This window comes from Chiloscyllium punctatum, chromosome 46, assembly GCF_047496795.1.
Source record: "Chiloscyllium punctatum isolate Juve2018m chromosome 46, sChiPun1.3, whole genome shotgun sequence".
Lineage (NCBI taxonomy): Eukaryota > Metazoa > Chordata > Chondrichthyes > Orectolobiformes > Hemiscylliidae > Chiloscyllium > Chiloscyllium punctatum.
Genome location: NC_092784.1, coordinates 50,541,016 through 50,555,668, shown reverse-complemented (window position 1 = coordinate 50,555,668; position 14,653 = coordinate 50,541,016). Strand labels below are relative to the sequence as shown.

The window sequence follows — 14,653 nt, the reverse complement described above, 5'->3', positions numbered from 1 at the left end:
CTGAATGGCCTACTCCCAGTACTATGTTCCAACGCTCACTCTCTCTAAGGGGTTTATCCAGTCCCTGGTGAAAAGTTAAGATCGAATCTGCCTCCTCCATACCTTTGGGCAGGTCCTAACAAGCCACTACAACAAAAACGGCTTTCTCTCATCTTCAGTTAGCAATCATTTCAAATCAATGCCCTTAGCTTCCGATGGCGATGGTTTCTCCCCATCTCCCATGGCTATTACGCTCAGCTTTTCCTATGAGCACCGCCATTAAATCTCCTCATGACATTCTCATCGCCACGGAAACCACCGACTGCTCCAGTCTATCCAGGGAACTGACAGCTCCTCAGCCACAGAGACCGTTTCTCGGATCACAGAATCCAGACAGTGAGGAAGCAGGCCATTCGGTCCTTCGAGTCCACACTGACCCTCCAAGGGCGACCCGCCCAGACCCATCCCTGTAACCCTCCATTCCCCTCGGTTAACCCACCCAGTCTGGAAACTCTGGGCAATCCGCCCTGATCTGCACACCTTTGGGCTGTGGGAGGAAACCGAAGCAAACTCACGCAGACACGGGGAGAACGGGTGAACCACACAGAGAGTCACCCGAGGCTGGAATCAAACCTGAGTCCCTGGCGCTGAGAGGCAGCAGTGCTAACCACTGAGCTAAAACGTGATGCTCATTCTGAAAATCCTTTTCTCCACCCCCCAACACTCTCTAAATGAAGGATGCACCCCAGGGAATTTTCTCTCTGCTCGCGCTGTTTGGTTTCCTCACGGCAGGAACGTCCCACCACTCACCCCCGCTCCCCCGAACTCCGTGTAAACCCACTCACCCGTGTACTCTGGTATGGACGCCGGCGATGATGCAGTCGACGCATTCTCCCAGTCTTTCTCGCCGTTCTGATTCCCCACCAGTCGGCTGGGAGACTGGAGCGCTGAGGGGGAGTCCGCCCTGGGGAAGGGGGAAGGATTCACCAAAAAGGGAGAGAAAAGAAGCATTTTTTTTTTTAAAAAAAAGTGAACGAAACGTGACAAAGAGGGTGGTGGAAAAAAACAACAAGAAATCAACAGTCTTCATACTTTGGCCAAGGTTTCCATTCAGCCCTGGTCCAGTCTGCCAGCCTCAATTGCAAATCTAGAAAAGGCACTTGGATGGGTTTAGGAAGGGATTAGAGGGATATGGGCCAAGTGCTGGCCAATGGGACTAGATTAGGTTAGGATATCTGGTTAGCATGGAGGAGTTGGACCGAGGCGTCCGTTCCTGTGCTTTGTGACTTTTTCTCAGGTTAGGGGTGGGTCCAAAACTGGAGGGTATAGGTTTAGGGTGAGAGGGGAAAGATTTAAAATGAACCTAAGGGACTCCTTTTTCACACAGAGGGTGGTGCGTGTCTGGAATGAGCTGCCAGAGGAAGTGGTGGAGGCTGGTACAATTACAACATTTAAGAGGCATTTGGATGGGTATATGAATAGGAAGGGTTTGGAAGGGCATGGGCCAAATGCAGGCAAATGGGACTAGTTTAGCTTCAGAAAACTGATCAACATGGAAGAGTTGGACCGATGGGCCTGTTTCCATGCTCTATGACACAGTTGTGCCAATTAGAATCAGAGTACTACAGCACAGAAACAGACCCTTCAGTCCAAATTTGTTCACTCCAACCAGGTATCCTAAATTAATCCATTTGCCAGCACTTGGCCCATATCCCTCCAAACCCCTCAGAGTCATATACCCATCCAGATGCCTTTCAAATGTTGTAATTGTACCAGCCTCCACCACTTCCTCTGGCACCTCATTCCATACACACACCACCCTCTGTGTGAAAAGGTTGCCCCTTAGGTCTCTTTTATATCTTTCCCCTCTCACCCTAAACTTGTGCCCTCTAGTTTTGGAATCCCCCACCCCAGGGAAAAGACCTTGTCTATTTACCCTATCCAAGTCTCTCATGATTTTATAAACCTCTATAAGGCCACCCCTCAGCCTCCAACATTCTGGGGAAAACAGCCCCAGCCTATTCAGCCTCTCCCTGTAGCTCAAACCCTCCAACCCTGACAACATCCTTGTAAATCTTCCCTGCGCCCTCTCAAGCTTAACATCTTTCCGATAGGAAGGAGACCAGGATTGAACACAGCATTCCAAAAGTGGCCTAACCAATGTCCTGTACAGCTGCAACATGACCTCCCAACTCCTGTACTCCATACTCTGACCAATAAAGGCAAGCATACCATGACATGGCAAGACCTGACACCAATTACTAAAGTGCACTTGAGAACGTAACTTCTAAAAAAGGTTTTGCGATTTACAAATGAAAGAACTGAAACCAACATGTTCATCATAAAAGATGAGAGACTTAACAAACAATCCGGGTCTTTTTCAATATATAATTTCAGTTTGCTATAAATTCTGTGTCTTCCAATCTTATTCGCCACAGCAAAACCGTGCTACGGCCGGAGGCTTTCCAATCATAATGGGTTTCAAAATGTGGAACCTGCTGGCACAGAGAGTCATTAAAGCATAAATGAAGAGCCTGAATAAACAAAGAATGGAGAACTTGCTCATGGAATTAACTCGAGGGGGAGCTGGCTCATGTGGAGCAGGAACAAAGGCCTGGTCACAGCACAGGGCCCAACTTCCTGATCTACTTTCTACACAACCTGATATAGCGCCTGCCAGTGACAATGAGGTTTTATTACCCACATCCTGATGGGAAAATCTTTGTTTGTCAGCTCAACTGTTTCCCTCAAGAGCACCCTCGCAACGCCTGGAATACCGAGGGGAGAGCACTAAAACCCTGACACCACCGTCACCAACAACCCTCCCTCCTACTGTCTCCACAAACAACTAATGGAAGGCACTTTCATTTAACTGGCACCTCTCACAACCCCAGTGTAGCCACAGCAGTCAAACTGTGTGGAAGTGAAAGACTCCACAAAGACGGCAAGGATGTCAATTCAGGGAAAATATTGGCCTGAATCCAGAAAGAGCTCCCCTGTTCCCCTCCAAAAAGAGGCCCGGGATCTTTCACATCCCCTTGACAGGACAGTTAGGAGCTTGGTTTAACAGCACTCCTGGTAATTCCGTGTTCCCTCAGTCCAGGCAGTGCTGTGTTCAATTGGATCCGGTCCACACAACCTTCTCACTCTGATACAAGTGAGGCCACCGACTGAACCATGGGTAGACACAGCAAAAACGGGGAACTCACCAATTCTTCTTCAACAGCACCTACCATACCCACAAACACTTCCATCTAGAAGGGCAGCAGATAACAGGGGAACACTGCCCCTTGCAAGTTCCCCTCCGAGCCCCTCACCATCCTGACTTGGAAATACATCACAATTCCTTCAGTGTCGCTGGGTCAAAATCCCGAAATTCTCTTCCCACCAGCGCTGTCCCTACACCGGCTGTAGTGGCTGAAGGTGCCAGCTCACCATCACCTTCTGAAAGGCAATTAGGGATGGGCAATAAATGTTGGGCCGATCCAGCGATACCTACATCCCATGAATGAATTTTAAGATGGCCTACCCATCACAACAATTTCAGTTACATCACACTGTAAACTTTTGCTATAAATTTTGTGTCTTACAATCATGTCCTCCATAACCACCTGATGAAGGAGCAACACTCCAAAAGCTAGTGTTTCCAATTAAACCCGTTGGACTATAACCTGGTGTTGTGTGATTTTTTAAAACTTTGTACACCCCAGTCCAACACCAGCATCTCCAAATCATGACCACAACTTAAGAGTGTGGTGAAAATGGTTGACGGTGAGATATTCTCCCACTGTCGAAAGACACTGAGGTGGGGGACAAAGGGGGAAAAAAAAAAATTTATAGAGAACCAAACTTTTATAACTAAAAACAATAAACACTTATTCAAAATTACATTGACCTCTGCACCACGTGAAACTTGTGGAATGTCATCTAATCTCTCAATCAGATCCAATAAATAAATCCGACCTTTAATGACTGATTCAATACAATTAGCGGAACGCTCACAGGTAGGAATAAAGGAGGTAGATTCTCAGCTTAAATGTGGAACTTTGCTTCCATGGGCAGTGCCCAGGAGCAGACACCATGCCACCTTAGCAGCCCCTTCATGAGTAATTCTATCCCCTGCCCTCCAGTTGTAACCATTCACAGCTGGCAGACTGGACACTGCAAATGAAAACCAGCAGGTTATCAAACATCGATACGTTCCAGGCCATTAAAGCTCACTCCCACTTGATGCCAGAGGCAAGTTGCGAACGCCACCTGCCAGTTTGTATTTTGGTGAAACTTCTTCTCAATATCTCCACCACCCCCTACCACTCTTGCCCCCCAAAACTGTGTTACGGCAAACTGGTTCAAAAGGTCACCCTGTGAGCTATCAAACTCACACAGGCCACCTTTATCCTCGATTTAAACAGCGTGATCCAAATGGAGGGCAGTCAAAATAGACAAGGCCTCTGGTTTATCTTTTGGTCACTAGGCAGGGCTATTGGGGCCATAATCCCCTGGGACTGTCCACAAAAACCACAAACCAACAGCCTTGCAAATAACACACAAAATTCGGCCAGCCATTTTGCCTAAACTACACACAGGGTCATCATTCTTCTGCAGAATGAAGACATTCGGGGTTGACCAGACATGAACAGAAGAATCCAGAATGTAGGCAGCATTAAGCCCTGCTCAGTCAGGTCAGCCACCACTGCTTAAGGCCGCGCACATGCTGGGATTTTTTTTCCTGTTCATGTTTAACTGTACCTATTCAGTCCGATGTGAAACGCGCTGGAAGAGAAGCAACAAGATAAATTAGACATTAGGTTGGCGTTAAAACGATGACAGTTTGTTGAACACAGTTCTACAGCACGGGATTGCACAATGACAGAGGCGGCCGTTTGCCCCGCTGTGTGTATACTAGCCCATTGAAACAGCAAACAAATTACTCCCAGCACCTTCACTCTGCTCTCGTTGATCCTCCACAGAATCCGCTCGGCTTCGGAGAGTTCAGGCACCAACTCTCTCCTTGAAATGGTCCAATGAGAAAGGCCATTTGCAGCGGGGAGAAAAAACACACGTCTCTTTGTGCTGATGGTGAGTGTTCAACAGAATAGGAGGATCAATGTGAGCCCCTGACTGGTTCTGCAGACCAGGGTCTATTGTCGGAAAGCACTGAGCCTCCATATGCCGGAGTCTGGGAAGGGGCATCACTGGCTGGCACAGCATTCATTGCCCCATCTCAAACTGCCCTTTCTGAACCCCTGCACCCCATTGTGGGCGGCACGGTGGCACAGTGGTTAGCACTGCTGCCTCACAGCGCCAGAGACCCGAGTTCAATTCCCGCCTCAGGCGACTCTCTGTGTGGAGTTTGCACATTCTCCCCGTGTCTGCGTGGGTTTCCTCTGGGTGCTCCGGTTTCCTCCCACAGTCCAAAGATGTGCAGGTCAGGTGAATTGGCCATGCTAAATTACCCGTAGTGTTAGGTAGGGGTATGGGTGGGTTGCGCTTCGGCAGGGCGGTGTGGACTTGTTGGGCCAAAGGGCCTGTTTCCACACTGTAAGTAATCTAATCTAATCTGGTGCACGTACACCCACAGTGTTGCTGGGGGAGATATTTGACCCAACGACAGTGATGCCATTCTCAGTCTGGAAGGTCTATGACTTGCAGGCCAACTCAGGAGTCAGCGCCCCCATCTGTCTGCCCTTCTCAGAGTCCTACAGCACGGAAACGGACCCTGTGGTCCAGCCAATCCATAATCCTAAACTAAACTAGTCCCACCTGCCTGCTCCAGGCCCATTTCCCTCCAAACCTTTCCCGTTTGTGAACTTATCCAAATTTCTTTTTAAACGTTGTAACTGTATCCACCACTTCCTTGCATAAAAGAGGACAAAGCAGTCTGCTTTGCCAAGGTATCACATGTCATTAACACAGTCAGGTGAAATGTGGATTCTCTCCATTGGGCTCATTTCGAGCTTCATCGTTGTAAAGTTAAAGTTAATGGTGTCCAACCGCCCTCTCCAGCTGTTTCGGGGAAAGACTGAAGCCACCATTGGACAATGCCACCATTACCTCTGTTGTCCTGCCAGTGATTCCCTCTCTCACCACTCAGCCTTGCTGCCCTTGTTTGGTCTCGAGCTCGGCTTGAACCTGGTCAGCACTCGTCCTAATGTCTTCCCAACTTGGAAACCCTGAGCTCTCCTTTGTGTCCTCTCTCGAGTCTATTCTGTGAATAACCTCCCAGACTTCACCAATTCACCCACTGTCTGAGTGCGACAACTCATAGCCTATCCCACACCGAGTCCCAATGACTAATGATGCCCTCTCAAGGGAAGTGGTCTTGACGCTAGACTCTAGATCCAGGGACCCAAGTGACATTCTGGGGTTCAAATCCTGCCAGAGGTAGAGTTTGAATTCAATTAAACTCTGGAATTTAACAAGAAAGTGTCCAATAACAAACAATTGTTAGTTGTTCATAAATACCTTCTCGTTCACGAAGGTCATTTAGGGAAGGAAATTCACTTTCCTCACCCAGTCTGGCCTACATGGGACTCCAGTCAGCAATGCAATTACCTCTTAACTGCTCTGTGGGCAACTAGGGATGGATAATAAATGCAGTGGTGTCCACATTCTGTGTACAAATAAAAAGAACGCTACACTGGCCCCTATTGTAAATGAACTTCAACTTGCCGTCCTTCTCAAAGGCCCTCTTTGTTCTCATCCTGCTGCATCTTTACAACCTCTCTCTCCCCCCACCCTCCTTCAGTTCCTGGATGGTAGCGTTTTGTGCATCCCTCAGTTCTGATTGATTAGATTAGATTAGATTAGATTAGATTACTTACAGTGTGGAAACAGGCCCTTCGGCCCAACAAGTCCACACCGCCCCGCCGAAGCGTAACCCACCAATACCCCTTCATCTACATCTACCCCTTACCTAACACTACGGGCAATTTAGCATGGCAAATTCACCTGGCCTGCACATCTTTTGGACTGTGGGAGGAAACCGGAGCACCCGGAGGAAACCCACGCAGACACGGGGAGAACGTGCAAACTCCACACAGTCAGTCGCCTGAGGCGGGAATTGAACCCGGGTCTCTGGCGCTGTGAGGCAGCAGTGCTAACCACTATGCCACCGTGCCGCCCACCAATTGCTCGCTGTTCAAGTGAAACACTTGTTTGATCAAGGATTCTGTCACCTCTCCCTCCAAAATCCTCTTCACTTTAAATCCATTCCCCTCTTGTGCAGAAGTTCAGGCTATTAAAACAGCAAAAACACTACACATTTGTTAAAAGGTGGTATCTGCTGGACAGCAGATAGACGCAGGGCATTTAATTAAAAAGTTCACCACCAAAGTGGCACAATAACAACCCAAAGATGGATAACTTAAAGCCCTATCCACAGAGTGTGAATAAAACTCAGAATAGACCTGAGCACAAGGTTTTGGAGACAAAAACTTTGGAATGCTTGGGGCAGTTGGGGTTTTAATTTCCTATAGATAGCCAAAGATGGGCCAAATGGTCCCTCTTGTGAATAGCTATCTTGTAAAATGCATTGTTTGCTAAAGACTGGATCCACCGCTGTTAGTTAAATCTTCCCAAAGGCTCCATTACTGTGAACAAATTCCATTACCTTGGACTTTTCTTGACCGAGAGACTATTGGCCGAGTCGTTGACCATGGTGGACAGGGAGAGGGTAGATCGAGAGTAAACTTTGTTTAGCCTGGAGCCTGGAAACAAAGAGAAAGACCGTGGTCATGTGTCTGTAATCAGCTGCTTCAAACTGTGCCCTGCACTCAGATGGACTTCACACAGCCAGGACCATACAAGGCCACGGGTTACCGGTGTCCCTCACACCTTGGAGCTGCCAAAGCGCCGAGGGTGCTGGGAAGAGTTGCCAGGTGAATGCCACACGGGTCGGTTTGCGGCTCTCAGAGCAAGTTGCTCACTCAGGGAGTCTCCTCAAACAGACCCTCGCAGACAGAGCTGAGTAAAAGGAAGTAAAAAAGGGGACGGCAGGTCTTTCACAAACCCATCTGGTTCACAAAATCTGTCATCCTTAGCCAGTCTGGCCTCCTTGTGACTCCAGACCCACAGCAATGTGGTTGACTCCAATGGGGAAATAAATGCTGGCCTAGCCAGCAATACCCTCATTCCATGAATGAACATGATAAACACTGAATCTGCTTAAACACTGTATCAACATTTAAACTTAGATAGACAGTGCGCATCAATGTTTACACAGAATTAAACATGATGCAGAAACAAGTAATTCAGCCCATCTGGTCCACATTGGTATTTCTGCTTTCCCACCTGATTGTGTTTACCCTCTTCCCATGCGTGACATCTCTTGCACCCATCACATTTCTGGTTCCTATTCAACACATCGCTAACGCTCACTCAACCAAGCCAACAAATTAGACGTTCTCACCATTCCCTGAGTTAAAAACCGTTCTCCTGAACTCCCTGTAGGACTTATCAGTGTCCATCTTGTCTCCAACTTGCCTGCCCCGCCCCAATCACAACTTTTAAGATGGCTGCCAGCTTGCTCTGAGAACCAGCCTGCTCACTCTCTCCTGAAGGCGGTTGGCTCAGTTCCTGTCTCAGCTTTGTAAACCTGGCTTGCATCTGCTCCAGTGCTTCAGCATCCCTCTTCTCAAACTCGACAGCAGAGGCGTCTAGACATGAAGCGCTCGAGACAGATTAGATTCCCTACAGTGTGGAAACAGGCCCTTCGGCCTAACAAGTCCACACTGACCTTCCGAAGGGTAACCCACCCAGACCCGTTCCTCGACCCCTAGATTTACCCCTGACTAATGTACCTAACACTACGGGCAATTTAGCATGGCCAATTCACCTGACCCGCACATCTTTGGATTGTGGGAAGAAACCAGAGCAAACCCACGCAGACACAGGGAGAACGTGCAAACTCCACACAGACAGTCACCCGAGGCAGGAATCGTACCCAGGTCCCTGGCGCTGTGAAGCAGCAGTGCTAACCACAGAGTCACTGTGCTGCCCCGGGGCCAATCGGTTAACAGCTGGCATGGACGTGATGGGCCGAATGGTGTCCCCTTATTATCTGCTGCGCTGAGTGGGACTCCGATCTGATGCTTTGTTCAAAATGAGATGGATGCAAATGCAATCGATTCCACCCTCGGGTGACTCTCTCTGTGTGGAGTTTGCACATTTTCCCAGTGTCTGGGTGGGCTTCCTCCAGGTGCTCCGGATTCTTCCCACATCCAAAGATGTGCAGGTTAGGGTGAATTGCCCGTGCTAAATTGCCCATAGTGTTCAAGGATGCGTAGGTTAGGTGCATTAGTCAGGGGAAAATGTACAGTAATAGGGTAGGGGGAATGGTTGTGGGTGGGTCAGGGTGGACTTATTGGGCTGAAGGGCTTGTTTCCACACTGTAGGGATTCTGTGATATTTATTTGACCTAGTGAAACCTCTCTCCTATTTTGGAGCATATTAAAGAAGAACTCAGGAGGGGGTAGAGGGAGGAGGAGGGAGAGAGGGAAAGGGAACTGTGGGGGCACACAGAGTTCAGCAGTGACCTTTCCACTTTGGAATCTGGGTTCCATCCACAGGCCATCGGGATGAAAAAGACCACCCGCTGTTTCCCACAGTCCTGTGTGGACTGTGAGCGGAAACGAGCCTGTGGAACAGAACTGCCAACTATTCCCTCCCTGGGGGCATTGCTGGTCCACCTACAGAACATGGGCAGCTGCTGCTCAAGAAGGCAGCGTGCCACCACCTTCTCAAGGGGGCAACTAGGGACGTGGGCCAACCAGCGACACCCACGTCCGAGTGAACAGTTAATTCCTAAACTCAGTGCGCACCAAGGCAAACCCAGGAGGAGTTCACATCGGAGATAACAAGGTCAAAAAGGTGCAACAGAGCACAGATAGGAACCTCGGATACCCACGGGATACACCCATGGATACCCACGGGATACACCCATGGATACTCACAATGGGAAGAGCTCCCATCAGGTCTCACCAGGAGCAGAACGGAAAAGGGCGAGGGGGGGGGGGGGGGCAATTCAGCTATACCAGCACCATCCCACTAAATGGCACAATGCACTGGACAGGCTGAACTGTTCCTAAACTGCACAACACACCAATGTGCTATTCTTCTGAATGCTTTACGACGTGTAGAACCTGCGTGGGTTTCGTCCGAGTGCTCCGGTTTCCTCCCGCAGTCCAAAGATGTGCAGGTTAGGGTGAATTGGCTGTGCTAAATTGCCCATAGTGTTAGACACATTAGTTAGAGGGAAATGGGTCTGGGTGGGTTACTCTTCGGAGGGTCGGTGTGGACTGGTTGGGCCAAAGGGCCTGTTTCCACACTGTAGGGAATCTAATCTAATCTGATCGTGTATCAATGGAATTGTGTGCAGATACGTTAACCGTTATTACAACATCGGACGAGGACAGAACTTAAGAATTGTTCGAGAATGCTCCCGCTTCAAATTCACAAGGAAAAGAAATTCATTGAAGAGAAATAAACTCTTAACGAAGGAACTCGTCTCAGTTTTGAAAGTAGTCACGTGGGCCACAATCTCCTTATTTGGGCATCACCTCTCACTCGGTCACATTTCACTGGGGGTGGGTGGGGTCTCGATTGGAGCCTCCTGTCACATCTGCAGCAGCACATTTCTGACAGTAGATGGAGCTTTACATCACAACAAATGGAAAGACTTGCATTTAGATAGCACTTCTCATGGTGATAAGAGGCCCCAAAATACTCTATAGTTAATCATGAATTGTAGCCATCACTGTGAAGTATGAAAGATTTGTGCTTAAGGGGGATTAAAAAGGTACCTTAGCTTGGATCATTTCCCGTTCCTCACAACGTTACACCAGCTCTTCAATGTTGCTCTCTAAAGAGAGAGATAAAGATAGATCCTTGCTGCTGCTCTGCACCCTTGATGGAGTTCCCCTAACAACCTCTCTCTAAACCTCAGACAAAATAATGTCTCTTAAACCTCACAGGGGTGTCTCGATCGACACCTGCAGCTTACTGGGTACAATAGTGAGGTGGTGATGTACAACATGATGTAATGGTGACAGTAATAGGAAGTTGGGAAGGAAAGGATGGAATAATCTGTGCCAGTGAGCAATGTCCTTGCACAGGACAGTAAAACGCTCAACAGGGATAAAGAGAGAAGGGACTGGTGTCAGCCAGGGTAGGGTTGGAGTCCATATTACAATTAACAGACTGAAATGAGAAATTATCGTTCCAATATGCTGAACAGACCCAACAGCCACAGGTTTCCTGGCAGAATCTCAGTCTGTCCAAATGATCTGTAAGGCCTTGTACATTAGGATCTGCTTGCAAAACAAAAATAAATTGTCACTGCACTCAGGTACACCCAACAACAACAAATCAAATCACAACGTCTTCAATTCAGGTGAAAGCACTGACAGCTGAGCAGAGGCCAACGAGGGATATTTACTACGTGCTCATTTTTCGGCAGGCACTAACAGAGATGCTCCACAGTCAGTAAATAAATAGATCGGGGGGGGCATGGGACAGTCCATGGGAGCCAGTCTCCCCACCCTCCTGCCTCCTCAGAGTAGGCCCGGAGTGAAGCCTCTAGCGGGCAGGACTCCAGCACCCACCTAGCAGACCCTTCACCGGGCTGCGAGTCAGCACGGAATCGTCACGGAACACCGAGGACTTGGGCCGGGGCTTCCTCCCTTTGCTTGGTGTGGCCTTCGCCCTCAGGACCTTGTCCAGATCGTCCATTATTTTGAGCTGTTGCCGCCGAAGATACTCCTGCTTGATAAAACTCTTCTCCACTTTCTCTTCCTCTACTTGTTGCCTTCAGAAAAGGGGAAAAGTAATACGGAAAAACAATTAAATCATTTTGTTTTAAAAAAAACAAAGATGTGGCATTCTGCTGAAATGGAAGCTATCTTTGGGTGAATCGATTGAAGCGAGTGTTTCAGTAATGTTAGACTAAAAAAGAAGCATTAGAACAAATAATAACCAATCAGGTATCTAATGTAAAACTATTTAAGGTTTACAAGGTTGTATACCAGTCGTATAAGGTATTATGAACCCAGAGACCATTAAAACTGCACAAGTCAGATCCCAGCGAGAGACCACAAATTTTCTTGAACAATTTTTCTTCCTCCCTGTGATGAAGGAACACATTTACAAGAAGCTGCCAATGCACTTTTAACAAAAGAAAAAATGTTTATTACGCTTGAAGTTTTCTAAACAAACCTAGTATTTTAGACAATATAAGAACAGTTTGAAACAGTCTTATAAATATCAGAAATAATGATTTGACCTCTTTAGCCTCAATGACGTTTTAGACATCCAAACCTCAAAATTAGAATCCGTACAGTGTGGAAACAGGCCCCTCAGTCCACCTTGCCCCTCCGAAGAGTAACCCACTCAGACAAACACCCCTCCCCTAAATGAATCCTGTTCCAACATAAAAGTTCCTTGCTCAGATGGCATACCCCTGCTTTCACTCAGTAATCTTCTTTCAGTCATTGTCACTTCCTGACACTTTTTAAATAAACTGCTAACACAGCTCACATATTCCTTAACCTCTGGAGCTCTCTCTCACCGATACTGAACTGCTCAGGTTAAACTGCTCTGAAGCACACAAGAGTTAACAGTTCCCTTGCTGCTATAGGCCTATCCTCACTGACTGCAACATACCCAGACTCATTAACTAAAGGAAAACTGTTTGTGTCTCCACCTTCATGTCACCTTGTTTGTAGGCAACAGACCATTTGTTCCTTCCTTCTCTTCCACCCTTGTTTCTCAAATACACTCAAGGGATAGCTTTAAGAAAGGCCTCTCTTAAATACATGGACACTCATACACCATTCCAAGTAGTGACTGCTTCCCTTTTTAAACACACAACTTAATAATACTGATCTAGCTTAAGGCTACTTTTGGCTCTGTCAATGCAAGCTCCCACATGGTAAAACTACAACAATAATAGAAACGAACATTGGACTCAAAAGATCACAGGTCAGGAAGAGTTCATTAAGCACCATACAATCTGTGGCAGCTTTGCACAAGATCCCAATGGGATCACCTGAAACTTCAGGCTCTTGATAGTCTTCTACTCAACTAGTCAAATGCACCTTGCACCTAATGCCATCATGCAACCACCTCTTGTTATTGAAGTTACATTCCACTTCTTATGAGGACTCACTCGTGATTTATCCTAAAGTATTGATAATCAAATAAGCCCTTTGACTCAGTATGGAGAGGAGGATTGGCCCATCACTACAATGGTCTTCAGAGACTAGTGGGTACCACGGAGGCTGGGATGCATTATCAGCCCTGATAACGATGTTTCAATGTAACTTTGAGAAGTTTCCATTGTAACAAAAATCAAGACGAATGGTCAATGTGTCCAACCTGTTTAGGGTACATTTTAAAGGAGTTGAAAGGTCAGTGGCAGCAACTACCCAGAGCCCAACAATAGGTACTTTGTAACACACACCATAAAGCCGGCTGCTAGTTTCACAGAGACTCAGCCTAGAGGACTGGAACTGACGTCTACAGTGAGAAGCAGAAATGCTTCATGGGCCGTACTGCCCGTCACATACACAGAGCAAGGGCTCAAAGCAAATTCCAGTCCCACCTCACCTGATATCCTCTTTCTTCTGCTCCTTTTCCGCGTCCAACCACATCCGCCGCTTCCTGAACTCTTCCGTCCGTTTCTGCTGCTTCTCCATCAACGCTGCTCGCTTCAGCGCCATTTCTTCCTCCGCCTTCGCCTCGTCCTGCAGCGCATGGAGGGGAGCAAAGCAAGGAAAGCAACTGCAACAAGCATCAGCTTCCAGAACGTTCCTCAGCAGAACCCTGTTCTGCTCCTACGTCCTACGGTCTAATCACTCGCTGCTGCGCTAGCAAGTTTTCCACACTGGGGAGAACAGTTGGTAATTTTGGGGGTTGGGGCCATGACATGTCACCGCATTACCAATCTAGATGGCCAGGCCAAATATCTGAGTTTGAACCCCACTAGGAACTTAAATTCAACATTCAGTCTGGAATTGAAATCTACTCTCAGTAAGGGCGACCATAGATTGTCGTAAACGTGATTTCGGGTTCACTAATGCCCTTCAGGGAAAGGAAATTTGCCGTCCTTATCTCCTCGGGCCTGCAGGGGACTCCAGACCCATAGCAACCTGGTAGATTAGCTTCCCTCGCAAACGGCCAAGCGAATCACTCAGTACAAACTAATAAGGGACGGGCAGCAGGTGCCAGTGTCTCTGAGATGGCCACGTCACATGAACGAGTGAGAAAAAGCAATTTGACTCAACCAGAGGAGACCAAAGCTGGTCCAAATTGTCAATAAAGGCTTAGTTTGGTCACCACTCCGAATTGATTAGGCCCTTTGGATTTACCAAGTGCAATGAAAACTTGCACCATTACTTCACCCACAGCTTCTCCACGTTAACAGCAGAACCAGTCCTGAATCTGAATGAATATGGTTCAAAAACCTTGATCTGGACTAGACCAAACCACACCCCCCTCCCCAGAATATATTAAGATAGCCTAGACCCTAACATTTCCTTATGTTAAAGGCAAGTGCCAGGCATTGTGTTCCAGATGCAATTGAATTGGTCAAACAGGCGCAAATGAGGACTGCAGTTGCTGGAGATGAGAGTCAAGAGTATAGTGCTGGAAAAGCACAGCAGGTCAGGCAGCATCC

The 14,653-nt window shown here is 47.7% G+C and overlaps 1 protein-coding gene across 7 annotated transcripts in view; it reads right to left on the bottom strand.

Moving 5' to 3' along the window:
- Positions 1–14,653, bottom strand: part of camsap3 (calmodulin regulated spectrin-associated protein family, member 3) — a 208,053-nt gene that overhangs the window by 7,847 nt on the left and 185,553 nt on the right. For 4 of the 7 annotated variants that reach the window (XM_072564202.1, XM_072564204.1, XM_072564205.1 and 1 more), the window contains 5 exons: positions 13,585–13,721; positions 11,583–11,785; positions 7,592–7,688; positions 4,729–4,752; positions 825–943 (listed from right to left, as the gene is read on the bottom strand). In XM_072564202.1, coding sequence (XP_072420303.1) covers positions 825–943; positions 4,729–4,752; positions 7,592–7,688; positions 11,583–11,785; positions 13,585–13,721 — 580 coding nt within the window. The remainder of the gene's footprint in view (positions 1–824; positions 944–4,728; positions 4,753–7,591; positions 7,689–11,582; positions 11,786–13,584; positions 13,722–14,653) is intronic. The other 3 variants (XM_072564203.1, XM_072564208.1, XM_072564206.1) reach the window with 1 other exon arrangement.